Raw genomic sequence first — 26,679 nt, forward strand, 5'->3', positions numbered from 1 at the left:
GACACAAACATATTTTGTGCTGCTGCCAACCATTGACTTCTTCCTCACTTGTGTGTACGTGAATGAAACTTTCTACCACAAATCGCGTCTTCATTTTTCTTTGAATTTCTTGTCGATCATCTTTCCCCTCACAATGCCGTCACCTCTTCACTGCTTGCAACCCTCAGCAGGAGGCTGCATCGTAAGATCCTCGTACAAGATCATGCCTTGTTCTTCCTTCACTTCGATCATCTCAGCTAATCTCATCGACCAATGTACGTCTCTCACTTCATTCAACTCCTCTTCCCGCTCTCCTGCTCCTGCTCCTCCCTCTCCTCCCTGCCCCATCCTCCCTACGGACATCCCGCGCTCTCCCGCCATTTGAAGCGTGACTACCACCGGTAGATGGGATGTTCAAAATGAGGGTCCTACAATGAGGGTGGGGTGGGGGTCCTTCAAGGACACCTCATCCTCAAAAAAGAAAATTCTCACCACCCGTACCTACCCCCACCCCATATTTTGACTTTAGACCCCTTCTATCTACTACAAAAAAGTGGGTCTTTTTATTAAGCAAATCACTACCCCTACCCACCTCACTCATTTTCAAAATTTGAATGCCTGAGCGACGTTCTATAATCACCCTACCCCAGAATGGATTCCTCACCGGTCCTTCCCAACATTCTCTACTACCCCCGTGTCCTTGTTGCACGTCTCGTGAGGGATTATTCACCGGTACAGAGGAGAAAACAAGTACCCCTACCCTCCTCTCGGTTTGGGCTTGAACATACTACCCCCATATCATTGATCCAACTCACCCCTTCTTTTGACTCTCCCTGATCACTCCTTCGTAGGGTAGGGTAATGCACTAAAGGTGGGGTGATTATCACGTGTCAAAAGGGGGTACTAGCAACAGATACCCTACCTACCCGTATTTTCATCCATCATTGAGTAGGTGAGGTCATATGTACCGGTCTAATTTATAATGAAAAGCATGGTGGTGAAAAATTGAACCAGCAGGGTGGGTACTTAGGGTATCAAGAGTGGGGGTACTGAGGGTGTTGGAGATCAGTTGATTGACTTGCGACAATGGAGGTGCGGCAGGAGATTGGGAGCAGGGATGGACATCATGGGGAAGAGGAGGACAAGGAGGAAGAGAAGGGAAGAGAGGTGCCAAGACTAGGATATCAGCCATATGATCGAGATAATAGAATGAAGCAAGGTAATGAGCTGCATGGTTGGAAATCTTGGGAAATCAGCGAAGAGGAGAGGAGGAGAAAGGTGTTAAGGTTTCTCTGGGGAAGGGGAGGAGAGGCCTCAAGAAGAATTGGGAGGTTCGCACGCGAGATTGGACGACAAGGAATAGGAATTCGAATAATGGCAGGAGAGCGCGTCTTCAACAAGGGCGAGAGCAGCGATTCTTTCATGATCATCGCAAGCGGAAGGGTTCGTTTGACTGGTTCCCCACTGGGGCAAGAGACACTCGAGGGAGCGAATGCTCGGACATGCGGGGCGGGATCGTGCTTGAGCGAAGAGGTGCTCCTGGTGGGCAGAGGAGTGGATGGTTGCCACAGGAGGAAGGATACTGCAACAGTGCTGGACGACGAAGACTGCTACCTGGTGGAGTTTCCAGTCCGTGCAGTGCTGAGATGGTTCGAGAAAGAGCCTCCCATCCTCGACTATGTAAGCGAGTCCTCGATGTTCATGTCAGCAGGGCGTTCTAACAATGTCGGGGCAACAGATCCAAGAGCATGATCACAGGGACCGAGCCGCGCGTAAAATCCAGTCATACTACAGGGGCATCAGAGCGAGGAAGGAGAAGGTGAGCCGGGTGCCTGTCTCAACGTTACTCGTCTTGTCTCAACGTCATTCGTCTTGTCTCTCCGTCCTCATCTTGACTGCGTGCTGTCTCTCATGTCTGTCGCGTGCAGGCTCAGAGTCTCCTTGCTCAGCTTCAGCTGGCTGCCAGGAGGTCTGTAGATAGGTGGAAGAACCTGTCGCCCTATGCTAAGGTGCTCGATATCGCCAGCGTGCTTCCCCCTCTCCTTCTCACACTCTCCGGCTCTCCGGCTCTCCTGCTCTCCGGCTCTCCCTCTCTTCCTCTCTCCGGCTCTCCCTCACCCTTTCCGACTTCGTCTCCCCTCTCGCTCTCGCTCTCGCTCTCTCCCGCTCCCTCTCCCTTCCATCATCCTGCCCTTCGTCGTGCTAGCCCCTCTGTGCGTTCCTTGACCATACTTTCGCTAGGGTTACTTGTCTGTTGTAAGCGCCATGTCACAGCAAGGGGGGGCCATTGCTGTGTACGACAAGCGACTTGAGTCCTCGCACAAGATCATCGAGTTCGTGCGCCCTTGATACTTTTTCTCTTGTCTTATGACTTCACAGCACACCCGAATCGTCAGAGTCTCAGGACCCTAGTCAGCAAGACCCAGGACATGCGCAGGAAGAAGGCCAGGACGAGCCTGCGGCTAGCATCTTCATCCCCTTCAAGAGTCGCTCCTTTACCATCCTCGCCATCACGATTGACAAGTGTGTCGACCTGCCATATCGGACAGGAGGGAGCATAGGAGAAGAGGTGGACGCCTGCTGTACCATCCGCTACGCCGATGCGGCGCAGTACACAACCCAGACCGTCCCTCGTTCGGTGAACCCTCGCTTCATGCGAACCTTCTTCTTTGCTATCCAGGGAGGGGAGGAGGAGGAGCATAACTTCGAGATCGAGGTGTTCGACACCTTCAAGTCATCGGGCTCGTGGACAGCATGGTTCAGATCACGGAGGAAGATTGGAGCGACGAGCTGGGTCCACCGAGAAGACATCTCTCGACGCTGGTTGAGCATCAGCGGGCCGGCAGGAGGCAGCACGGCATCCAAAGTCTTGGTACGCTCGCAGATGTTCCATGTGGAAGGGGACAGGACACCGCAGGCGGACTGGTCGAGGAGGGAGAGGATTCGATATCATGTGCTGGAGGAGAAGAAAGCTCTGCGCAGGAAGAAAGTCTCGAAGATGATGCAGAGATGGATGCTGAATGTTGCCGACCCGCGTCCTACCACCACATTCCTCGTCCGGCTGATCGAGCGCTTCAGGGACCCGTGGAACCTCCTCCTCCTCCTCGCCTCCTCGTGCGCGATTTTCACCTCCTCCTTGTCTGTCTGTTTCCTTGTGGAGCGAACTCCCCACGACTGGCTCTTGCTCCTCAGCACAGCACAGGATCTTGTCCTCGTCCTCGACCTCTTCCTCAGAAGCGTCAGGTGCGATTCATGCTGCAAAACGGGGGTGCAGGAGGGGAGGACAAGCTTTCAGTGCTTGAGGCACTACCTGGGCCTTGAGATGCTCCTGTCCCACTACCGGCGATTCCTCATCAGCTTCCAGGAGGACACAAGAGGCTGGACCCAACTCTCCTTCCCGTCCTGCCCGGGGTCAACAGCTGGATGGTTCTGGATGGACTCCCTCACGAGTCTCCCAGCTGAGCTTCTGCTAAAGGTCTACGAGATGCCGACCGACCCCTACGATCGCCTCCACTTCAGCCCCTACCGGCTCCGCATCCGCCTCCTCCTCCGCATCGTCCAGCTCCTGAAGCTCCTCCGCGTCTTCCGGGTGCGCGAGCTGCTCAACGACCTGCAGGACCGGAGCTCCGCCTGGCGGCCGGCCGTCTCAGCTGGGAAGCTGCTGCTGTTCTCCTGCATGTGGCTGCACTCCCTGGCATGCATGTGGTTCTTTGCTGCCTCCCAGGCAGCCCGGGACCAGCTGGGGTCAAGCTCGTGCGACATGTCAACGCTGGAGAGCCGGGAGCCCTCGGTGCGCTTCTTGTGCTTCCTGCACTTCACGCTGAGGAGCATCGCTTTCTTGGGGTCCCCTGACCTCCCCGGGGAGCTCAGCTCCACCATCGTCTTCTCCTTCCTCGGGATGTCCATCGGCCTCACCCTCCTCCCCCTGCTCGTCCTCCGCGTCTCCGCCCTCTTCTTGCGAGCCCACGACCTGCGGCAGAGCAGCTTCGTGCGGGACAGCCATGAGATGCTGCGGTACCTGCGTGACAGGAAGGTCCCTCCGCTCCTCCTGTCCGACATCACCCGCAGCATCAAGACGCACTGGGAGCACAGCAGGGCACATGTCGAGCTCGCTCCTCTCCAGAGGCTTCCGCTGTGTCTCCAGGTAAGAGGAGCAGGAGCAGAAGCAGGAGCAGGAGCAGGAGCAGGAGCAGGAGCAGGAGCAGGAGGATGCCGTCTTTGACTCTCCATGCGCAGGTCCGAGTCTGCATGGCGGAGTTCCGCTCCCTCCTTGCTCATGTTCCCTTCCTGCGGCCCAGACTCGACGACGAGAGGTTGTGGGAGATGCTCCTGCAGGGGCTGAGGAAGGTGAGGAGGGAGAGGCTCTGCCGCAGTCTAGCGTCTCATGCCGAACAGGTCAACTTCTCTCGAGGAGAGTTTGTGCTGCGGGAAGGCGACGCGGTGGAAGGGATGTTCATCATACAGGAGGGAGCATGCGAGCTGCTGTCGGAGAGGGCCCGACGCTATGCTGCCCCGCCGTCATCGGGCGACGTCTCCTTTCTCGACCTTGGGTTCCCCTCCTCCTCCTCCTCTGTACTTTTTCCTCACCATCCCCTGCAGCTTTCACCTCCATCCGAGTGTCGTCGGGGAGGAGGGCGTGTGCGATCTTGAAACGATGAGACAGGATGCAGACAGTAACTTCCTGCTCCTGCTCCTGCTCCTGCTCCTGCTCCTGCTCCTGCTCCTGCTCCTGCTCCTGCTCCTGCTCCTGCTCCTGCTCCTGCTCCTCGCCCTCCATCTGACATCTCCTACTCCCCAGCGGAAAGAAACAAGCGGGAGCAAGGCAAGGTGGAAATTCCAGTACAAGGTCATCGTCCTCGAACTCCTCCCGCTCGCTCTCCCTCCCGCGCTACTCCTCCTCGGTCGCCTCGGTCGCCTCGGTCGCCTCGGTCGCCTCGGTCGCCTCGGTCGCCTCGGTCGCCTCAGAGTCGGGCTGGAGAGGAGAACGAGGATCACGGTCCTTACGTCTACGGAAGCTTCGAGGGGAGAGGACAATTCTTCGGGGCGATCGGCTTGTTGGACGGCAAGAGGAGACGCTCAGGTCCTCCGAATGTTTTCCCTGCCCTCCAGCTCCCATTCCACCTCTCCCCCCCAACTATCGTTTATCTACCCCATTCCTCCTCCTCCTCCTCCTCCTCCTCTCCTCCCTCTCCCTTTCTTCATACTCACACGTGCCTGATATCCCCAGCGAGCGTGCGTTCAGTCCAGAACTCAATTCTCCTGCATTTGACTCGTCAGGCGCTGACTTCAATCCTCGACTCCGATCCCTCCTTACGGGTCATCTACCTTGTACGACTACTTCTCCTCCTCCATTGCCTCCACTCCGTCCCCCCTCATGATTCAACACACAACCTCTGCCGTCCTCTATGCCTAACCTCCTCTCGATCTGTAGGAGCAGGAGCGCCGGGGCCTCCGATCGTGCGCGAGGGCGAGGTGGAAGATGGCATGGAGCAAGCACAAACCTGCCATCCTTGCTGAAGCTGCTACCCTCCCGGACCCTCCCGAGCCCTGGCCCGTCCCGGTAGCCCTTCCTTCCTTCCCTCCCTCCCCTCTGTCTGACCACTCGACTGTTGAGCTGAATGTCTTGCAGGTGAGCATGCTGCAGGGAGATTCGCAAGAGGACAATGGGGGAAGAGGAGGGAAGCAGCAGAGCGAGAGGACGGGAGCACAGGAAAAGCAGAGGGGACAAGGAGGAGGAGGAGGAGGAGGAGGAGGAGGAGGAGGATGGAGCGTTATGGAGATGGTCTAAGAATTAATTGAACATGTCTGTTTCTTATGATCTTCAACAGGATGTGATAAGTTACAACCTCCTTCAGCTCCTCCGTCCTCAATGCAGCGAGGCTCCCGCAAAGTCCCTCCACTGAGAGTCTGTCAAGGGCGAGCGAAGGGGCAGGAGGAGCTCAACGCACCTGATCGAAAAAGAGAGTGACCTCGTAGCTCGCTGCTTCCGAGCTCCCTGACACGTAGACCTTGCCAGCATGCTTCTCCTCCTGCCCAGCCGGTGAGAGGAAGAGCGGAGAGGAATGACCTTGTCTTGCTTGCACGATCCTCCTCTCTTGTCTCTCAACTCCTTCCCCTCCCCGACGCTCAGGCTCGACCTCCTGCTCCTCCTGCTCGTTTCTCTTCCTCTCATCTCACCTGGAGAACTTCGGCGATGTCTCCAGGGGCATCAGCCGACGCCACCTCTACCCCGACGCAGGGCTTGTTGACCAGCTCGTTGAGCTTCGCCGGCTCGCCGGACTTGAGCATCAGCTCCTTCGCCTGGGGTGACGTCACCTCCCCCTCCTGCCCAGCTGCCCCCCACCTTGCGCGCGTCAAGCTTCATCTGCTTTGTCTGCATGAGGACCTGCTTGCCCTCCATCTTGGCGAGGATAGCGCCTCCTTCTTCCACAGCAGACGGCATGATCAGCACAAACGCTCTCGCCATGCTGGCATAGTCCTGCTTGCGGTTGCCAGCGGTCAGGGGCACTACCTCCACGTCGCTGTGGGCCTTGTCCTCCTCCTCAGACACGAAGGACCCGAGGGAGGAGAGAGGCTTCAGCAGGTCGGTCGACTTGACGTCGAACGGAAGGAAGGACCAGTTGCCGTCCTTGGGCGTGAAGTCGTAGATTTCACTCCACTTGTTGTCGAAGACTGAAAGGTTCGAGGCGGTGAACTGGCGGGCGAGATCCGCGTAGAAGAACCGAAAGCAGCCGAAGCGCATGTTGACTGACTCCTCGACGACGGGGGCGGTGGAGGCGAAGAGCAGGGTGTCGCAATTCTTGCACTCTCTGGATCGGTACTGCTGGCATGCGAAGATACACTTGCAGTCCTCACAGTTGCGGATGAAGATCTAGAGGCAGACATCACACAACAACAACAACAACAACAACAACAACAACAACAACAACAACAACAACAATTATTTCAACAACAACAACAACAACATCAACAGTGATTCGTCTCTTACGCTGCTCTCTGTGGGCCCAACGAAGATTCTGCAGCCCTTGCAGTAGTCAATCTGCACCTGCTCGCACGTTCACGCTAATGACACACACTTCATCTTGTAACCTGCGCAAGATGATCGCACACGTAGATGTCACAGTCCTCGCAGTCTTCGATGATAAACATCTGGCCGTTGATGGTGCCAGGCACCTTGATGCACGTCTGCTCCCGGCAGTGAGGAGCAAGCAAGAGACTGATCAGGTTGCTACCTGTCCCTTCAGCTTGGAGAACATGTAATCCTTAGGATCAGGCCTCTTCTTCTTCGGCGGTGCCTTGGCAGCCGTGTCTTGCGCCTGAGCACTTGCATCCTCTACAGGCTTTTGGGGAGCCTCCGCAGGCTTTTTGGGAGCCTCTACAGGCTTCTCCTCCTCGACGGGTTTGTCCTCTACTTTTGCTTGTTTTGCTGCCTTGGTGTCGTCGACCTTGTACTGATCACTTCTGTCGCGCTTGTTTCCCTTGGCGCGAAAGTCAGCAAACAGCGGAGGATTCCAACGAGGAAAGATAGCAGGAAGTCAAGGTTGTGTATCAGAAAGGGTGGGAAGGAGAGGGGGACGGGGAGTAGTAGGGGACGGGAAGTAGGAGGAGAAGCAAGAGATGGAGGAGGAGGAGGAAGAGAGGAGGAGAGGAGGAGATCTGCGGTCTCAGCATGCCTGGAAGAGTCGAGCGAGGTAGGCGCCCATCACGATGCCACTGATCAGGAGGAGCGACCAAGCCCGCATTATGGGGAGAGAGCACAGGGGTATGTTCAAATGTTGAAATATTTTCGAATTTATGACGTCAATAATGAAATATTAATATCATTGTTTCATAATATTATAATTATTTGAGGTTGTTTGGTGAGCTAGGGGTAGGGTAGTCGAGATTCAAATTGAGGAGGGCAAAATATGAATGAAATTGATGAGAGATGGAGATGAGAGGAGAGGAGATGAGAGGGGAGGAGAGGAGAGGAGAGGAGAGGAGAGGAGAGGAGAGGAGAGGAGAGGAGAGGAGAGGAGAGGAGAGGAGAGGAGAGGAGAGGAGAGGAGAGCAGAGGAGAGGAGAGGAGAGCAGAGGCGATGAAAGATGAGATGAGGCAATAGAGGATGTCAAGAATATCAAACGAGATTCCAAAGCTGGTGAAGGAATGAACCTGACGCTCTCCCACCATACGACTCATTCTACCATGTTCATAGATAAGATTTATGTCAATTAGGGAATGTTTGGATAAGTTTTTTTTTATCTCAATCAGGAATGTTTTTGTTTCGTCGAGAAATTCTTGATGAGCAGAACGATATGAACCAGTTGGGAGGTAAGTTCAAGATCCACGGTGTGCGGAATGGAATAGATGTGAATGCTTGACGAAGATATGAGCTTGTGATCTAGAAACCAGCGCTTGCATTCTTGATTCGGTCAAGAATTTGTTGAATATCATAGCTACGTTGCTTGACTATTGCACTTGATCTTTTCTTGACCTCAACATGAGCTCTGGCAACCCAACATAATCAGCAATAAAATACTGCAGCAAGCAAGCAGCCCTCTACCAGCCAAGAGTTGAACTCCACAGTCATGCATGGTCTGACGAATCAGGTCAGATATGGCAGGCGGCTGAGATATGTAGACCCTCACCTGGCAGTGTTGTTGCATCGTACCGTTGAAGTGCTTCTTGGCCGGCTGGGACTCCCCGTCTCCCCATCGCTCGATCTTGGGAACGAACTCGGGGCTCTTCGGTCGGAAGATGCTTCCTGCAGGTGAACACGCGCGCCAATGTTGGAATGCTCCTAGAACACTTGACCTCCTCACCTGTCTTCGCCCATCGATCTCCAAACTCGAGCACGTAGAAGTTGTGCATACGACTTGCGTGAACTCGGTCAGGAGGACACGAGTCGCGTTCCAACAAAGAGTTTGAGAAGCAGCAACCTGAAAGGCCTTTCTCTGCTCCCCTCCTTCTGCTTCTGCCTCACCTGGAATCGACAGATTCACAATCAAGGCAGCAGGAGAGGAGCAGGAAGAGAAGGTGGAGAGGAAGGAGTCTTACCTTCCGCAGCTGTTTGAACCTCTCTTCGAACCTCTCTCCGTCGACCACAACAAAAGTTCTTCGCAAGAGCTTCAAGTCAGTACACAAGCAGTCGGCTCGAGCTGCCGGACCCAGATGATGAGTTCCACTGCAGCGACGTCCCTTCCTTCACGAGCTGCTCGACCACCTGCAACTGATTGTCAGTCCTCAGCTTCATCAAGGCTGACTTCACCTTTGGGAGCGGTAACCCCGAAGCTCTGCTGTCTTCCTGGACCTCCTGCTTCACGCTGGTCTCAAGCTTGTCTTCGCCCTCTTCGAGGATGCACTCTTCGTAGGCTGCGGGCAAACATGCCTTCTGAAGTAGTGCAGACGAGGAGAGATGGAGTGCACCTAGCAAGGGTCAAGATAAATTCTTTACGACGCATCAAATCGCTCACCACGGTCTTCGTTCTTGTGGGCTTCTGAGTTCCCTTCCCGCATACTGATCGACGAGACCTTCCAGCCCTCGAGCTCGATTGCGTCCAACCAGTGCACGTGTAGGATGTTCCACAGGTCCAACAAGTCTAGGCGTGGAGAGTGGGAGAGGTTGAAGCGTCTGGACAACACAAACGTGAGCCACTTGACATTGCGATCACCGATATTACAAGATGCTGACAACAATCGGCGACTGAATCTGCTTCCTCTCGATCTCGATTTCTTTCTCCAGGAATCGCTTCAGACACTGTGTCGTCGTGGAGGAAAGGAGGTCGAGGGTTCGAGCATCCACAGGCCCGAAGAAGAGCAGCTCGAGGAGGGAAGGAGGCGAACGAAGCAGCACTCTCAGCGCCGCATGCGGCATGACGTCTTCTCTACACCGCGAGCTCCTTGCTCCCGCACTGCATGGCGTGAAGATGCGTATAAGGTGTATCGCGAGACATCACGCCATTTCTACAAGTCTAGGATGGGTTCGATTGAAAGGGGTAGGGGTATTCAAAGAAGGGGTATCTCATAATTGTTATTGGATCATACCACTCATGGCACCTATTATACCCTCATTTTGATACTGATTTTAAGGGGTGAAGGAATATAATGTACCGGTACTAATTTCAAAAATCATGATGACCTCCGTAGGGGTAGAGAAATGCGGGGTAGGGGTACCCCTTAAGGGTCCCTCTAGTTGCGGGAGGCAAGTTTGTTGCGTGATAACAGATAAATATCCTAATAAGATATATTGTTCTGTAGCTCACCAAATAATATGTAAATATCTTATATAAGAGATAATCAGTTTATTTAAAGTTCTGATTTTCCAATTAACACAATTATGTGCTGCCTACTAGGAAAATTATGTACTAATAGTAAATATATTGTCTATATCGAATGAAAATGTCTTGATCTAAATACAATATTGATTAGATTTATTGCTTATTTACGCATCAGTCGCATTGCCATGCGGCCGCTGGGAGGCTTATGGCGGCGGGAGGGTTGGAAGAGAGAGAGGAGGAGGGAGCAGCAGGACCTTCGAGGATAGAAGCTACGAGAAACATACTGGCATGACATGATGATATGAAGAAGCGAAGGCTATGAACAGCCATTTCATCGAGGAGGGAAGCAGAATGCTGTCAAGGGGCTGAAGGCTGGTGGCCGCGGGGCTCAGAAAGAGATGATGCCTTGAGTAGAGATGGAGGGGTTGGAGCGGCTCGAAGGGCTCACTGAACTAGGTGGCCCCTCCTTGTTCGAGGTCGTTGGCGCCGACAGGCTTGCGGCAGCTGCTGCGGCGGCGCTGGATCATGTGCTGAGAGTGTGGGGCATCAGAGCGTCAAGAAGGTTCTGGTGGGTGAGGAGCTACCGAGAAGAAGTTATCGGGATCGCTCGGCTGCTCCTAGAACGACAGAGCATGGAAGGGCGGAATGCTTCTGCTGGGGAAGGGTTCTTCGGACTCATCCGCGAGGCGGCGGCTGGGGGGGTACCGAGTGCGAGACAGAAGCGGCTCTCGCTCATTTTCCTTGTCGCCATGCCATACGTGCAGGCCAAGATCGACAGCCTCATTCGTCGTCCTGAAGACGAGGAGCTGGAGGCAGCGCCATTGCCTTCGGGCAACTTCGAACCGCCTGTAGAAGGCAGGTTGTGGGCGCAGGCGCTGGGGCAGCCGGCGGGTACTGGAAGCCGAGAGCTGCGAAGGTCTTTTTGACTCGTAGCAGCAGGAAGTGTCTGGAGGCCTCCAGCCTCCCTTGCATGGACTTGGCTGGATTGGGCGAGAGCAGTATGGCCGTGGGTGCAGGCTCTGAAGGAAGGATGGGTATGATGCTTTAACAGGATTGGCTAGCAGCTTCATGACTTGAACTGAAGGTGCTGGCGTACCAGATTGGATACCTCTTCAGCAAGACTCCGTTCAGCAGGTCAAAATGCTTCAGCTGTCAGTAGACATGAACAGCTTCGCAGCCCTTGGCTTCACCTCCTTGGCTTGAAACTCCGGCGAATGACTTCAGAAGATTTCATAAGGCTCGAGCAAGTGATTGCCTCGCAATGCTCCTTATGCAGTCTAATCATTGAGTGTACAGATGCTGAGAAGTGCTAGAGCAGCTCAGTTTGCGTGGGCAGACAAGCATGCAATGTCTCGATACTGAATCCATCTCTGACGTCTCATTGACGCCTTAGCAGGCCCATTCGCCTTGTGCTCCGGGCGCTTTTCAAGTTTTGGCACTTTGCCAACGACAACTTCAAGGCAAGCAGGCTCAAGGGAGGGAGGATGTGAACTGACATGCTTCCAGCTTCTGCTTCTCTTCCTTGCATTCGTTGTAAAGCTGGCAGACTGGTGGTACACCAACGAGGAGGTCCGGGACGAGGTTGCGACTCGCCTTTCAATCGTACTCCTGTAACTGGAAGCTGAGCGCAGACCGCGTACATTCCTCCTCCTCCTGTTCGACCTCCTCCTGCTGAAGATGGGCTCAAACTGCTGAGCAGCCGGGAGCATTGTACCATCTGCAATCAAGTTCGCAGGAATCCTGCAGCTTCGACCTCGGTGATCTTGGATCCTCACAGGAAAGTGGTGCTGATGAGGTTTGATAGGGCTACGTTTTCTGCTATCCTTGCATTTTCAAGTATGCTGAAGTGAGTGATCATGAAGTTTGCTGCCCCCATCCCCGCGCGCGCTGACCGCAAAGCAGGAGCACGGATGCTGTCCGATAACTCGGCTTCCTTGCTCAGTGCAAGAGATCCGGCGGCTCTATGAATCAGCATGAAGGGAAGAGCAGGACAACGAGTGAGTGTGACATTCTTGTACTGAGAGTCTCGTCTGGCAATTATACAAGTAGAGTTGAAACATAGGAACGACTCGATGACCTCCCGTGCTGCCACGAGAGGTGGGGCGGCGAAAGAATACAAGGCTCTGATGGCAGTCTTGCTCCATCATTCGTCACATCTCTGAAGGATCTTCAACATGCCGTCATGAAGGGACCCACTTCATCGACAGGCAGTTGCTCATCTACAGTCATAGTCAACCCCAACCAGATCAGAAAGGCAACAGCATGCACCTCGTCGTAGGAAAACCCGTCTTCTGGAACCGTCCAGTTCTCCTGCTTCAGCGCCTCTGTCCATTGATTCTTCACCTTCTCCAGTCGCCTGCCAGCCCTTGAGTGACAAGGAAAGATATCAAATGTGCCTCACTCTCTCGACGAGATGTACTGGCCGAGCTTCGAGGAGGTCATCCTGACGGCGACCAGCGCCCTCAGCTCTGAGATATCTACACTTGTTGCTCCCTCAATCTTCACATGCCGAGCAAGGATGCGAGCAACAGCCCCGCCCCTTCCAAAGTTCGTCAGTTGAAACTCCACAAATACGCTGTGTGACTTCACCCTGTACCGTCGGCATCTCCCATGAGCACTCCCCCTCGCCCGTATCGTAGGTCATAGTCCTGCAGGAATTCTATCTCCACCTGAAAGGCAGGTCAACTCCACCATCAGGCTCTGGGTGCTCTACCTCGCCATCCGGAAACTTCTGCGTGATTGTCAAACCTCGCGGGACGATGAGGTCTTGCGGTTCTCGTGACGCTGTGAAGGTCAGGTCGGACGTTCGGATGGACCAGGCATCTTCACTCCCCCGGTCAGTTCGCTTGTCGCTATGAAGCTTCTCCGCATCCCGTATAATCGAGTTGTCAAGTTCTATCCCATCCTGTGTGGCATCCGCAAACATCATTGAGTTGTATTGCTTGCTCGGGAGAAGGCTGTCGTTTGCTAGGGGGCCCTGCGAGGACCCGACGGGGGTGAAAGCTTGCTGATGACTTGAAGCATAACTGAAAGGGGCATTCCCTCTTGCATTGGGAGTGCTGTTTACGTTGTTGGACGCCGAATCCTCAGGCGCAAAACTTGATGGGTTGCGCATACCATCCGATATCTGTACATTATCTCGAGTGCTGGCTTGCAGGTTGTCATTTTCCTTTCCGACAGCCGGCGACTCGGACTGGAAGAGCTGTTTCTCGACGTTGCTGGATTCTTTGCGCTCCAGCATCTCACTAAATTTGGTACTCCATGAGCCCGCCGACGGTCTCAGCCTCAGACTTGGTGTGGATGACGAGATTAGCCCTGGACTTGGGGAGGCCTTTGCAGGCCGGATCTGACCAGAGGGCACAGGGCCACTCAGGCTCAAACTTCCATCGATCCGCGTCGGCCGGATGCTCGTCTTGCCGCGAGATGCTGAGTTCGACCCAGCAGCTCTAGCCCTGAAGGTTCCTCCAAGGCCAGCGTGAGGTGGCTGCGAAAATGATGAACGCAACGGTGAGTTGTTGCCTGTATCACTCGAAATCTGAGCATGAGGGTCGGACGAGAAGAGACGAGGAGCTGTTTCCGAGTTTGAAGGCCTCAACTTCAGATTCCCGTATGGATTACTTTGTACATCTGCCATCCAACTCGTATTTGCTGCTTGAGTTTGCGGCAGCACAACCTGGACAGGAGGAGCCTGGGCCACTTGCATGGTCGGCTGCGCACCAAAGGGGCTTGCTGGTTGACCAAACATGGATCCACCAGTGGCGGCCCCGAAGCCTCCGAAGCCTGACGATGTTGCCGGTGCTCCAAACCCCCCTCCCGTCGAGGCTCCAAAGGGAGAGCTCCCGAATGGCGTTGCCTGCGTCTGCCCGAACCCACCGAACCCTGTCGCTGGCTTTGCTGCTGCTCCAAACGCTCCTCCTGTAGACGCCCCAAACCCCCCAAACCCTCCCCCAGTCGACGCGCCAAAAGGTGACGAGGTAGCAGGGCTGCCAAACGCGCCTCCTGTTGAGGCTCCAAAGAGGGAGCCTGATTGTGATTGTCCGAAACCACCGCCGAAGGGTGCAGCTGGCTTGGCACCGAAGGGATTTGCCGCCCCTGTGGAAGCTCCGAAGCCTCCGAAGCCTGACGATGTTGCCGGTGCTCCAAACCCCCCTCCCGTCGAGGCTCCAAAGGGAGAGCTCCCGAATGGCGTTGCCTGCGTCTGCCCGAACCCACCGAACCCTGTCGCTGGCTTTGCTGCTGCTCCAAACGCTCCTCCTGTAGATGCCCCAAACCCCCCAAACCCTCCCCCAGTCGACGCGCCAAAAGGTGACGAGGTAGCAGGGCTGCCAAACGCGCCTCCTGTTGAGGCTCCAAAGAGGGAGCCTGATTGTGATTGTCCGAAACCACCGCCGAAGGGTGCAGCTGGCTTGGCACCGAAGGGATTTGCCGCCCCTGTGGAAGCTCCGAAGCCACCAAATGCTGATCCCGTTGCAGCACCAAAACCACCACCACCGAATGCTGGAGCACTCTGCGTCTGCCCAAACCCACCGAAAGCAGCTCCAGTGTTGCCAAAGGGAGTGGATCCGAACGCTGGCGTCGCTTGAGTTTGGCCGAATGGATTCTGTTGCTGAGCAGCTCCGAAGGTGGAAGTGGCTCCAAACGTCCCCCCTGCGGCGTTGTCTTTCTTCTTGCGGTTCATCATGTAGTCGCCGACACGCAACTCTTCAAAAGAATAATTGGCATATGTGTTCATATGGGTGATAGACATGTAGTTTCCCTGAGTGCTTGCCGATGCTGTTCCGGTACCATCCGGCCCTTTGGTCGCTTCGTAAGGCTGCACAGAAGTGTTCGGAGTTCCTGGCGGTGCTGCCTGCTGGGCCGTGTTCCCAAACCCTCCAAACCCTGGGGCAGCACCACTGGAGACTCCAAAGGCTGAAGACGATGCTCCGAATGTTGGGGCAACCCCGGTGTTCGCTCCGAATCCTCCGCCACCAAAGAAAGAGCCTCCAGTCTGTGCAGGTGCAGTCTGGCCAAAGCCGAAGCCAGCTTGCGATGGTTGACCGAAGGGGTTCGAAGGATTCGCCGCAGGAGCGCCTGTCAAAGGATCCAAGTCAAGAGGTCGGACAAGGAGAGTGGCACATTCTTTCATCCTTACCGAAAGGCGATGATGTTTGTCCGAAGCCAAACCCTGCCGGTTGTGCTGGGTTGGCGCCGAAAGCGCTGCCAGTGCTACCAAAGGAAGAGAATCCTCCAGTGGAGGGATTCCCACCAAAGGCAGGAGCCGCTGCTTGCGCGCCGAAGGCAGAGGTTGTCTGACCAAAACCAAAGGCAGGGGCAGCGGCTGGGGCGCCAAACGCTGATGCCTGCGGTTGTCCGAAGCCTCCAAATGCAGGCTGTTGCTGCTGAGCCGGCTGCTGTCCGAAAGCTCCTCCTCCAAAAGCACTTCCCATGGTCGACTGAGCATTTTGGCCAAAGGCGCCGCCGCCGCCTCCAAAAAAGCTCATCGTGGATAAACCTTCCAATTCGATGTCAGAACATACTAGGATGAAATCACGCGAAAATTATTCAATTCACATTCATGAGGTTTACTTGCTGTCTCAGCAGCGCAGGCAGAAAGAACTAGCAGCCCACGATCGCTACTAGACTATCCAATCCCATCATTCCCCATTGGATCCTTACTCCACCTCCCCATGCTTCTCCAGCTGAGCTCCGTTTCGTCTATCCTACCCGCAGATCTCACTGACTCACTCACTCTGTTCTTAGTTCTGCACATTCCTTCCCCCCGACCATGCATTTGTTCGCCTCCCTCCCCTCCTCCCCATCCCTTCCCCTGTTCCCAGCCATTTATTTCACGCGCGGCAGAATTCACCCAAATCCCCTCTACTACCCCCACCCTACCTTGATCTCGCACTACCCCTGTAGTTTCTTACTCACCCTGTGTATTCTATCTATACCCCTCCTTTTTACTTATAATACCCCACTTATCTTGGGAAGAATTCCCACAAAAAGTCTCAAATAGTTATTCACAGTACCCCCTACCCATCAATTCACAACCACTACCCATGCCATTTCACCAAGCTTGGGGGGTCATCAAGTGAAAGAATCGCCGGACAGCAGCAACATTCCCCGGACTACTCAGTGACCGGCCCGGGGGCACCGGCCTGGGCCGGGAGGGTTTAGATTAGCTTTTAGGTTTAGATTGGCCGACGGAAATAGAAGGAAAATGATGGCGGACTCGGAAGTAGTTGTGGTGAGGAAGAAGACGAACAGGTGAGCATTGCGATGGAGATGGAGATGGAGATGGAGATGGAGATGGAGATGGAGATGATGATGATGATGATGATGATGATGAGGAGGAGGAGGATTATGTCGATCTTGATTATTGTGATATTGCTATGATATTATTGATGATGGGGAGAATGATGATAAGGATGACGATGATGGAATTGGAGTTGGAAATGGAAACAGGCATTAATAGAAAGAAAATTTTAAACGATCGATACTACGATGCTGGAAATGATGTTGCGACTGATAATCATGCAAATGATAAGTACAATGATGGTGCCTTCAATGTTGGTCATGATTGTATTGGTGATCGTGGGGGATGATGACCATGAAAGGATGTGGAGATTTTGACGAAAACTTGTACCTCACAGGAGGAGAGTGATGGCTGCGGGATGTTCGGGGCTCTTGATGTTGGCAGTTGTCGTGGTTGCGACACGGGGCACCAAGGATACCATACTTGCATCCACAGTGAGCAAGGGATACGGGGAGTGGTGCAACGGCTGCGGACCGCTTCCCCTTGCGGGAGTTGTCTCCCGCAACGCACACAGGATAGCGGCTAACAGCGACGCTATGCGCGCTCTCTACCAGTCTGCCAACTCAGGACTGACAGCAGCGAACAAGCAGCTGCTCCGTCTAGAGCAGACGGTGGAGCAGACGGAGGAAGGGCTGGCGTCAGGGCTTGCGCACTATCAGGCTGTTCCTGGCTATGGCGGAATCTACGCGCCTGTGCCCTCCTATACTGCTCCCTATGCGTCTCCCTATGCGTCTCCCTACGCTTCTCCCTACGTCTCTTCTTTTGCTAGCCCGGTGGTAGCAGCTGGACCTGCTGTTGGAGCAGCTGTGGTGACTGCTGGGCCGCATCGAGTGCCAGGAGGATGGCTTCCCGTCTATGATCAACCGGCTGTGTCAAGAGTCCCCGTCCCTGCTGGCCCGGTCGCTCCGCCTTTCGCTCCGCCTGGCTACCAAGCTGTCTTCGTGCCTGGCGGGATGGGAGAAGGAAGTGCTGCTGCTCCTGCTGCCGACATCTCCCTCCCTCCACCTCCAGAAGAGGAGGCGGAAGAGGCGGAGGACACGGCAGCGCCAGCGAGTGAGGGATCGGATGAAGACGATTCAGCTGTTAAGCCGCTCATCCCCTTCAACTTGCCGGAGGAGGCGACACAGGTGGCTGAGAGCGCGGCCAGCCAACCGGAGGCGCCGCAGCCGGCAAACATCAGGGCGCGTGCGATGGAGCACGTCATGCAAAAAGCGGCGAAATCCCTTGGTCCCGTTGTTGCGGCTGCAGCTAGTCCAGGAGGAGGAGCAAGGGGAGGAGCGAAGGCTCCTTCTACTCAAGTTGCTGCTGCTGCTGCTGCTAGAGGGGGAGGACAGCGAGCGGCTCTTTTCGTGAACCAAGTTCGGTCGCACTTCATGGCCAACCAGCGAGACGATGGAGAGATGCTGTGAAGTGCTCGCAAACTATTCTCTCCTCACTGCGCAGTCAGATTGTAGAATTTTAACTTCCTGCATGTACAAAAATGAAACGATCGAGGTAACCGCTTCCTCTCGTTCCCTCCCCACCCCCCCCCGACCTGCTCACAGGCTCTGAGCATAAGAAACGAGAAACTCGGCGAACTCGTGCAGCAACTCGTCGCTCCTGACATGTGCTGACGTCACTCGACATCCTGCGGCAGCTCGCCCTTCACCTCTCCTTGCTCGGCACCTCGTTGAGCATCGTGTGGGCCTCCATGAGCTTGTCATCCTCCTCGTTGGCCTGCAGCAGTTGTCAGGCCTCCTCCTCCTCCTCCTCTTCCCTGTTGCTCAGCACCTTCTCCAGCAGGCAGGATGCTTGCTGTCGCGTCAGGATGCCCTGCAAGAGGAGGGAAGCTGTCAGTGTCCTCGAATGTGATCACTGCCGCTCGCTCGTAGTGTAACTCGGGCCTCACCTGAGCCTCGAGGGCCCAGAGGAGGTCGAAGAGGTCTCGTTCTCCCTCCACCGCACCTGCTCGGAAGGAACTGAGGTCTTTCACGTCACTTTCCTGTTCCTCCCCTTCATCTGGCCCTGTCAAGAGCGGCCTGCGAAGGTTCCCTCCTGGCTCAGCCTCTGCTGAAGGCACCAACTCCCGCCGCCCTTCCCCGTCCGGATCCCCGAAGACGTCGGGCCCGGTCTCTCGGCCGTCGTTCTCGTACGTCACCATGAGCATGGTCCCGTTGGTCAACGTCATCGGCGGTTCTCTCAGCTCGAGCTGCTGGATCGAAGCGTTGAGCGTCGAGGTGAGCCTCCCTCCTGAGATCGGAGAGATCTCGCTGATCATACACGACATTCTGAGTTTGCGCCCGGGACGGGAGATCACTGCAAACCTGCTGGAGTCGGAGCTGGAGGAATCTTGGTCGTAGTCATCCAGGGGAGGTTGATAGACCTGCCGGGGTCTATCCTGCCTACTCCTGCTGCTCCTCTCCTCCTTGTCGGGCTTGTCAAGCATGCAAGGTCGAGGAGGCAACCACCTTCGTCGGAGGTCCTTCAATCATCTTCATCCGCCCCAGCAGTCGCCGAGCTGCCGCCTGAAGAATCTGCGTCACACGAGGGCAGCACTAGGAGGAGGAGGCGGAGCGGCAGGGGCAGATGAAGGCATGACCCTCGTCCCACCTGCTGCCACTGGAAGAAGGAAAGCTTCTTTGCGCTGGCTTCCCTGCGAGGGGAGAGATTTCAACTTGAGGAGGACAGCACGCGGGTACGAAACCGGTCTGACAGTCCCCGACTGATAGAATCTTTCTGACCTCTGTTGCTGATGACCTGAGGATGGGAGAAGATGGTGAGGGAAGGGAGGGAGTAGAGCGATGAGCTCAACTTGTAGCTGGTTGTGACTGTTTGATGCGATCCAATCTCTTGCTGACGTTGATCGTCTTGCCACCTGATGCTCGAAAGCATCTCCTAGGTGATCCTGGAAATATTGCTGATGTCCTGAATCCTATCAACCAAGTCAAGATTTCAAGCATGAATTCAAAATTCTTGGTGTTGGTGGTGATGGTGATGATTGTCAGACCAAACATTCGAAGTTGTGAAGAGTAAAATCTGCTCACATTCTTCTCGATGGGAGTCAAGTCTTCGTCGCTGATTTCGGAATCATCTTCCTCCTACATCCATCCATCAGGCAAAGGGAGGATATGCGACATTTAGACCCTTTACCGGAATAAGGACAGACCCTGCTTGTCGCCATGCACAACAACACGACCAACATCCCCAAGTTAAAAAAATTTCAAGGGGTTGTGAGCTTGTTCCAACACACCTCTGAGGTCGTCGAAGAACTGAACATCTCCGGCATAATCAAGATCAAGGATGTGAATGTCGTCCATCGGTCTGGGAAAACAAACTCGTCGTCACGTTTACATCTCAATGTTGTACTTGCCAACCTGTTTCGATCGTTCATACCGCCAAAGATGATAATGTGCTGGTTGCCAACAGCACAAGCTGCAAAGTTGCTAGTGTAAGAAACGCCAAGAGGAAGAGTCTCAGCGAACGCGTTTTCCTTTCCCACATCACTCCAGCCATCGCTCATTTCAAGGCACCTGAATGTCCCTGCCTCTTCTCCGGAGCCTCGCCCAGCGGCTCTTGCGTACAGGCGATCCATTCGTCGTTGCAGACGGTGAGTTTGGGCATCAGCGAGTTGCTAGAGAGGCTGGGGGAGTCAGAACATCTTTCCTGGGAGAGGTCATGGCACGTATCTCATACTTTGAAGGTTCTCTCATTCTCCAACGGTGTGAAGGCTTCTCTTTGACCTCCCTCTCTCCGTCCTCTTGCAGGCTCTTGGCTAGGAGGACTCGGTCGTTCTTGTCGAAGAGGAAGTCCTGCAGTGTAGCTCAGCAGCCTCACCCCTGTGTGCACTGGAACCTACATCTCTCGCTAGCGCTTCTAACGTCTGCAGCCTCTTCATCTTGTTGGACTCCTTCGTCTCAACGAATCCAACGTGCTTCTGCAGGTCCTCTCCGAGTTTCGCTACACACACAGTCAGCCGCCATGCCGTCTGCTGCAACGCCCTCGTCGCTCCTCTGACCTCTCCTCATGAAACTCTGCGCATACGATTCTGTCCTCGCATTCATGGCGGAGGAGTGGGCCTTCAGGACATTGTTCGACGAGGAGGAGTGCAACGTGGTTGAGATGCGGTGCTCTGAGGTGTGGAGGGGGCGGAGGAAAGCAGGTTGAATGCTCATGACTGCGAAGGGAAGTCAGGTAGGGGAAACAAGGCAAAGGAAAGACGACGAGGAATGAAATGACTAGGAAGGAGAGGAGCGTGCCAATGACCTTGATTTGAACATCTTCGTCCTCTTCTCCCGCCGACCAGAACGACAATGTCACCCGAGCTCTCCTTGCTGTCAACACCATGAATGAATAAAAACGAGGGGGAAGATGAAAGAAAGACAAAGAGAAAAGAACTGGAGAAGTTGAGAAGAGAGACCATAGACAGAAAAGGAAAGGGAAGTTTGTTGGATCAAATGAGGGATGAGCTCCAAAATTTGACAATAAGAAAGTAGGAGCAAGGAGCAGAAGGAGGACTAAACACTGAGAGTAGAAAGTTGCGAAGAAGAGTCCATATTCTCACCGTGGCATGGCGCAGGCTGTGTGGTTAGCAAGTCCTGGACTTTTTAGCTGCAGCATCTCCGCCACCGCAGGGAACTGAAGGTCTTTGAGCAAGAGGTGGTTGTTGTTGTTGTTGTTGTTGTTGTTGTTGTTGTTGTTGTTGTTGTTGTTGTTGTTGTTGTTGTTGTTGTTGTTGTTGTTGTTGTTGTTGTAGGAGGAGGAGGTGGTGGAGGAGGAGGAGGAGACATCGATCCTGGGATTGGAGAGGAGGAGGGAGAGGAGAGTCACAATTAGCTCACCGATCTCGAGGACGACATGTCCGAGGTCATCCCAGCTGGCAGAGGGTTGAGGCCCATAGATGACGCTGGCAGTTGGGTCCCTGCTGGGATGTCAGAAAGTTTGCGGGCTGTTGGGGTCTACCTCGTATCCTGTGCCAACCCCAGGAGTTGCCCAGCTCCAACACCCACACCTGCAGCAGGGGATGAGGAGGTCGTAGGGGCAGAGAGGTCGACCTCGGTGAGGAGAGCATGAGAGCGACTGTCGATGCCTCCCGCGACGATGAGCAGGTTGTAAGTTCCAAGGGTGATCTGCCAACAGGATCCAGTGACACACAGCCCATGTCATCAAGATCAAGTTGATCTCCGGCCGTGGGGTGGAGGTGGAGGGGAAGGGAGAAACGACGCACCTTCGTTGCCGAGTGCGAGTACCTTGGAGCAGGAGGCTGTCCGCTCGTGCGGGGCTCAGCACATCTGCATTCTGTCATCTGGCATCGGTGCGGGAGGGAGGAGGTACGAGTGATCGTCCAAGTCCAGGAGAAAGAGCTGACAAGCCGACGACGGGGATTGAGTGCTGGGGAAGTCGCCACGTCAGAGACTGACGACCATTCACTCGGGGGATAGGACACACCCAAGACTCTCCAAGTCCATCCGATGGTTTTGAACTCCTGGACAGCAGCATGTGAGTTTCTCGTGCAAGTCAACGAGGGAAGGATCGTCAGGTCCACACACCGCCGAAGATGATGACTTTGTTCCACTGTGTCTTGCTCGTGCTGTGAAAGCCTCGTTCGGAGACTATTGGACCTGCCCTTGCAGCTCTTCCCGCAAGTCGGAAGATGCTCCACTTCCAAGTCTGAGGATGGAGAGAGTGAGAGAGGAGGGCTAGACATTGTGCAACCTTCACGCTCAGCACGAAGAGGCTGTCTCGGCAAGCTACTTTGTTGGCGTCCAGTCCACCGAGGAGGAGGATCTCCTGCCTTGAGGGCGTGTAGGTGAGCGAGTGCCCATATCGACCGCTCGGGATGGTTCCCTGCACAGCAACCTTCCTCCACCTGGTCGGACGTCACATGGCAACAAGAGCATCGAGGTCCCTCCCAACCTGTCTCTCTCAAGGTCGTACTCCCATGTGCAGCACAGCAGCTTTGAACCCGTCCAACCGCCGAAGACAATCATGTACCGATTGTCGACCACGCAGGCTGCATGGTATGCTCGAGCCTGAGGGAGCATGAAAGAGAAGGTAAGTTCATCGGGTACAGGGCAGATTCTATATTGACAGTTGGCAACTAGAGGACTATGGGATGAAAAAGAAACGATACAGAAGAAAGGAACAGAGATGGATTACACACGATCGAGCAGAAGTTTGATCGAAAAACAATTAAGAAGTAAAACTCGCAAGAAGAGGAATCGTCAAGTGCGGTGATGGACGGAGGGAAGTTGGTGGATGGTCGAGAGGATGAGAGAGGAGGAGAGAGGAGGAGAGAGGACATGCTGCTTGTTTCAGCACCAGAGGCTTCGCCGTCGTCTCCCTGCATGCCGGTAGCGTCCATGCGACCCGACGAGCTCGACTGGCCATAGCGGCGTCAAACTACCAGTTAGTTAGGATTCTGAAGGTAGGGGGTCAATTTTAGTGGGTGGGGGTAGTTTTATTGAGTTCCCATTGATAGTGATTTGATGTTTTGGTGGGGTGGGGTACACAAAAATTGTGGGTAGGGGTGATATCAATGGAATGGTGGTGGGTCATTATTTGATTTTGAACTTGGGTGAGATCCAGTGGTCATGTAGACTCGTGCTTGACTGATGGAGGACGTGAGGAGAGGAGAGGAGAAGAAGAGGAGAGGAGAGGAGAGGAGAGGAAGGGAGGCGAGAGATAGGATGAAGAGATGAGGAGAGGAGAGGAGAGGAGAGGAAGGGAGGCGAGAGATAGGATGAAGAGATGAGGAGGAGATGAGAAGGGTTCAACTTTGCACTGGAGTCTGGTAGTTTAAGGTACATCTATTCACATAAAACACGATGCGAGCAAGCCCGCTGCCTTCACAGCTCTAGTCTGCAGAGATGAAGATTGCAGCTCCACACAGAATCCATCGATCCTGCTCATTCACCTTGCACGACATCCTCAGTCGCATCAGGAACTTCGATCGATCCGTTCGCTCGTACACCGGCAGCTCAACCATGGACGTGCTCGAGGAATCGTCCTCCCGCGAGGGGATGAAGGCGATGGTGCAGGAGGGGAGGGGGACGACGGAGGGAGTGTCGAACTTCGCCTCTGCCAAGTACCCGCCGGAGAAGAGCGCGCCCTGCAGCACGAGGCCTTGCAGGACGCACGTCACGGAACCGAGCTGGCTCCTGGAGCCCTCCCCCCAGACACACGCCAAGGTGAGCTCGTCAACAGCCACCTTCGTCATCCTTGCCGTCTGAGCTCATGGGGAGAGGAGCAGAGGCGAGGAAGGAGGAGAGGGGAAGAGACGTACAGGGTAGGAGGAGCAGGAAAGGGATGAGATGAAGATGACAGCCATCAAAGTTAGGGAGAAGGAGGGAGCGAAATCGTCAGGCGATCAGCAGCATGAGGAAGAGACTTTCCCACCTGCTGCCGGAGGGCGTTGAGGAAGATCTGAGGGTTGAGGAGCCACGAGGGTGAGATGGGGGCCGAGAGGGAGTTGCCGGACTTCTGGAGTTCCAGCCAAGAGTCTATCGCCAACTTCTTCTTCACCACCGCCTGCTCAGCTCCAACGTCATGCCAGCTGCCACTCGCTCCTCTCCTCGACTCACCTCCAGCCACAGCGCTAGCGTCTCTGGACCCTCCCACTGGTCTGACCACTCGTCCAAGACTGTCCCGCTCGCCAAGCACGTGGCCGCGGACTGGACGGAGGTGGTGAGGAGGTCGACGCCCTTGAGGACTCGGCTGACGGCCTCGATCGTGACGTGGACCAGGCGGACCAACTTGTGCGCGTCCTGGGCCTCCATGACGATGAAGCTGTCGACAGGAAGAGACGCGTCATCGCTTCCCTTGGGCGCCTTGAGCACCTTTGGATTGTTGACAAGGTTCTGCCAGAGGCTGATGACAGGCTTCAGCTGCGCCGACATCCGCTCGCGATCCCAGCCAGCGAGCTTGACGTCTGCTGTCTCCATCGTCTTGAGCTGGTTGGCGATCTTAGCGCTGTTGGTTTGCTGCAGCACCCTCTCGATGTTGGGGGGCAGGCCCAGGAGCGAAGGTGCATCCACTTCCGGCAGCTGCTCAGCCAGGAAATTCAGCAAGGGAAGATAGAAGAGGAGGGAAAGAGGGCACATAGAAGGAGGGGGTGCGGGGAAGGAGGAAAGATAGGAGGAGGGGGTGAGTGGAAGGGGGGGGGGGGAAGGACAGTAAGATAGAAGGACCGAACCGAGGGGGGAAGGTTGAACAACCTGCTTGATGACGCTGAGAAAGTCAGAGTGAGACGTGCTGTTGGGTACTAGGATGCCCTTGGTGTTGGGCAGAGGCCTTGCCTGCGACCCTCCGATGTGAATGTTGTCGGAGCGGAAGTACATTTTGAGACAAGCTCGGAGGATGCGCTGATCGTAGATGTTGTCAATCCTCCCCCCGTAGATCGCGTTGTCCAGCAGACCATGGAGGGTCTCCCACTTCGGGTTGTCTGCGGGGAGGAAGCGGTCAGATGGGACGAGGGAGCTGACGTTTCTCAGACCCGAAGTGAAGGTGGTCGAGATGATCTCAGCCGTGCTCCTCAGATCTGCGTAGCTGAACTCGTGGAACTTGGTCCAGCCCTGAGGGAGGTACGTCCTGCGCTCCTGCACGATGGCATGGAACCAGGCAAGGACGAAGAGGAGCTGGCTCCTCCCCTGGTTCATCTTCGACACGAACTCTGGAGTCCACAGCGAGTACGCGTTGAGCAGGTTGCGCTTGAGGCCAGGAGGAGCCTCGAACGTCACCTTGACCGACTGCTGCAAGAGGATCGGCGGGAACCTGCGAGGAGGAGGGGAGGAGAGGTAGGGAAAGGCCCAAAGGAAGAAGCAGAGGAAGCAAGAGGGACGAAGCAGGAGACAGAAGAGGGAGGAACAGGAGAAAGGAGGGAGGGCAGTAGAGTCAGCACGATTGCACAGCCACCGGCTTCTCCGCACCTTGGGTGGGGTTCTGTTGTCATCCAGAGGCGGAAGGAGCTCTGGGGTTGGATGGAATGGAGGATTTTCTCGACCACCGGCAGCCACGAGACGACCAGGTGAACGTTCTGCAAGCACAGCCAGGTCCCCTCGTTCGCGGCCTCGTTCAGCATCCTGATCGCGTTCTCCGCCTGCCCCTGCCCCATGGCGATCTGCCTGTAGTTCCCTGGCCCGAGGATCTTCGGATACGTCAGGGGGAGGCACAGGAAGGGCAGCGGCCAACCTGATCAGCCTCCTGCTCCAGGATGGCCGAGGGGTCCGAGCCCGGCGTGACGATGAACATGATCGGCGTCCTCTCCGACGTCTCCTGCGACAGCTGCCGGAGGTCCAGCGAGCCAATGTTGGAGCTCTGCACCTGCGCTCGCGCGAAAGGATTCAGCACCACCACCACCACCATCACCACCTCTTTCTCCACCACCACCACCTCCTCCTCCTCTTTCTCCTCCTCCTCCTCCCCCTCCCCTTCTCGTTGCTCACCCCCAGATTTTCTCCCACGAACAACTCCATGGCGCTCTGGAGGCGATCGGGCCGGAGGGCCTGGAGGATGAGCATCCTCTTGAACGCGCGCAGACCGGCCGCTTGGCTCGGGAACTCCTTGGGCACCTCCGGCTTCACCGAGTTGAACCAGTCGAGCCAGGACTTGCTGTCCTGAAGGTTCAAGCTGGACACGAGGGACGGCAGGGTAGCGGCGAGGCGCAGGAGGGAGGGAGCGCGGTCAGCAGGTAGCCATTCCGGGGGGTTGAAGCCGGAGGAGCTGGTGTCAGAGACGGTCAGACCGACGAAGAAGTCCCACTCCATGTCGGCGAACATCTCGGGGTTCATGCCATGGACGAGATGCATGCCGAACGTGAGGCGGTCGTCCTTGAAGAGCGAGCGGCCGACGAAGTAGAAGAGGTTGCGCTTGAGGGTGGAGACGAGGATGCGGAGGCGGTCCTCCACCTCGTTAGCTGAGGAGCTAAGAAGGCGAACGAGTCAGCAGGTCAGTCCGGTCATGTTCCTCCTCCTCCTCTCCTCCTCCCACCCCCCCGCGCCTACCATCTTATCTTATAGCTGAGTCAGCGAAGCTCACGAAAAGATGCCTCCACATCTATGTCACCTTTTCACTTGGTCACATCATTGATGAAGAATGGCGTAATCCCTTGAAAAATTTCCAACTTTATGTTCCTTAACAACAAAATACGAGTGAGAAAAAAAAAGTGGTTT

General features: G+C 55.2%; 8 protein-coding genes across 8 annotated transcripts in view; 3 read left to right on the top strand and 5 right to left on the bottom strand.

Annotated features, from left to right (window-relative positions):
- Positions 1-1,065: 1,065 nt before the first annotated feature.
- On the top strand, positions 1,066-4,629 carry GUITHDRAFT_143461 (hypothetical protein; the record flags this gene model as incomplete). Its single annotated transcript, XM_005826385.1, has 8 exons — positions 1,066-1,198; positions 1,361-1,659; positions 1,691-1,798; positions 1,908-1,988; positions 2,221-2,312; positions 2,359-4,123; positions 4,216-4,326; positions 4,375-4,629. The coding sequence occupies 8 exons, from the start codon at positions 1,066-1,068 to the stop codon at positions 4,627-4,629; spliced, it is 2,844 nt and encodes a 947-aa protein (XP_005826442.1).
- A 1,216-nt stretch (positions 4,630-5,845) lies between these two features.
- On the bottom strand, positions 5,846-9,833 carry GUITHDRAFT_114425 (hypothetical protein; the record flags this gene model as incomplete). Its single annotated transcript, XM_005826386.1, has 17 exons — positions 5,846-5,878; positions 5,928-6,008; positions 6,157-6,279; positions 6,323-6,850; positions 6,968-7,024; positions 7,069-7,164; positions 7,212-7,457; positions 8,438-8,466; positions 8,523-8,556; positions 8,608-8,723; positions 8,782-8,834; positions 8,899-8,942; positions 9,017-9,074; positions 9,127-9,182; positions 9,228-9,385; positions 9,433-9,590; positions 9,640-9,833. 17 exons carry the CDS (start codon positions 9,831-9,833, stop codon positions 5,846-5,848), a joined length of 2,064 nt encoding a protein of 687 aa, XP_005826443.1.
- An 819-nt stretch (positions 9,834-10,652) lies between these two features.
- GUITHDRAFT_143464 (hypothetical protein) lies at positions 10,653-11,598 on the top strand (the record flags this gene model as incomplete). The annotated part of the gene is made up of 5 exons (XM_005826387.1): positions 10,653-11,127; positions 11,176-11,270; positions 11,321-11,370; positions 11,414-11,483; positions 11,533-11,598. The coding sequence occupies 5 exons, from the start codon at positions 10,653-10,655 to the stop codon at positions 11,596-11,598; spliced, it is 756 nt and encodes a 251-aa protein (XP_005826444.1).
- Positions 11,599-12,416: 818 nt separating this feature from the next.
- NUP96-98 (Nup96-98, nuclear pore complex component) lies at positions 12,417-15,719 on the bottom strand (the record flags this gene model as incomplete). Its single annotated transcript, XM_005826388.1, has 6 exons — positions 12,417-12,455; positions 12,505-12,592; positions 12,638-12,775; positions 12,826-12,905; positions 12,950-15,309; positions 15,371-15,719. The coding sequence occupies 6 exons, from the start codon at positions 15,717-15,719 to the stop codon at positions 12,417-12,419; spliced, it is 3,054 nt and encodes a 1,017-aa protein (XP_005826445.1).
- A 1,162-nt stretch (positions 15,720-16,881) lies between these two features.
- On the top strand, positions 16,882-17,943 carry GUITHDRAFT_114428 (hypothetical protein; the record flags this gene model as incomplete). The annotated part of the gene is made up of 1 exon (XM_005826389.1): positions 16,882-17,943. The coding sequence occupies one exon, from the start codon at positions 16,882-16,884 to the stop codon at positions 17,941-17,943; it is 1,062 nt and encodes a 353-aa protein (XP_005826446.1).
- Positions 17,944-18,072: 129 nt separating this feature from the next.
- GUITHDRAFT_114429 (hypothetical protein) lies at positions 18,073-18,800 on the bottom strand (the record flags this gene model as incomplete). The annotated part of the gene is made up of 4 exons (XM_005826390.1): positions 18,073-18,133; positions 18,183-18,250; positions 18,305-18,346; positions 18,423-18,800. 4 exons carry the CDS (start codon positions 18,798-18,800, stop codon positions 18,073-18,075), a joined length of 549 nt encoding a protein of 182 aa, XP_005826447.1.
- Positions 18,801-19,408: 608 nt separating this feature from the next.
- GUITHDRAFT_114430 (hypothetical protein) lies at positions 19,409-22,874 on the bottom strand (the record flags this gene model as incomplete). The annotated part of the gene is made up of 19 exons (XM_005826391.1): positions 19,409-19,438; positions 19,558-19,611; positions 19,664-19,680; positions 19,764-19,834; positions 19,888-19,945; positions 20,044-20,153; positions 20,207-20,322; positions 20,370-20,470; positions 20,529-20,687; positions 20,831-20,907; positions 21,075-21,431; positions 21,473-21,639; positions 21,738-21,801; positions 21,845-21,901; positions 21,959-21,995; positions 22,060-22,180; positions 22,226-22,379; positions 22,427-22,523; positions 22,832-22,874. 19 exons carry the CDS (start codon positions 22,872-22,874, stop codon positions 19,409-19,411), a joined length of 1,890 nt encoding a protein of 629 aa, XP_005826448.1.
- Positions 22,875-23,338: 464 nt separating this feature from the next.
- The window catches only part of GUITHDRAFT_160010 (hypothetical protein), a gene marked incomplete at its 5' end in the record, with an annotated part of 14,510 nt that continues 11,169 nt past the window's right edge, over positions 23,339-26,679 (bottom strand). The window contains 7 exons of the mRNA XM_005826392.1: positions 23,339-23,738; positions 23,909-24,040; positions 24,094-24,555; positions 24,727-25,282; positions 25,438-25,655; positions 25,700-25,831; positions 25,954-26,431. Coding sequence (XP_005826449.1) covers positions 23,367-23,738; positions 23,909-24,040; positions 24,094-24,555; positions 24,727-25,282; positions 25,438-25,655; positions 25,700-25,831; positions 25,954-26,431 — 2,350 coding nt within the window. The 3' untranslated portion in view covers positions 23,339-23,366. The remainder of the gene's footprint in view (positions 23,739-23,908; positions 24,041-24,093; positions 24,556-24,726; positions 25,283-25,437; positions 25,656-25,699; positions 25,832-25,953; positions 26,432-26,679) is intronic.

This window comes from Guillardia theta (assembly GCF_000315625.1).
Source record: "Guillardia theta CCMP2712 unplaced genomic scaffold GUITHscaffold_75, whole genome shotgun sequence".
In the NCBI taxonomy this organism is placed as follows: Eukaryota; class Cryptophyceae; order Pyrenomonadales; family Geminigeraceae; genus Guillardia; species Guillardia theta.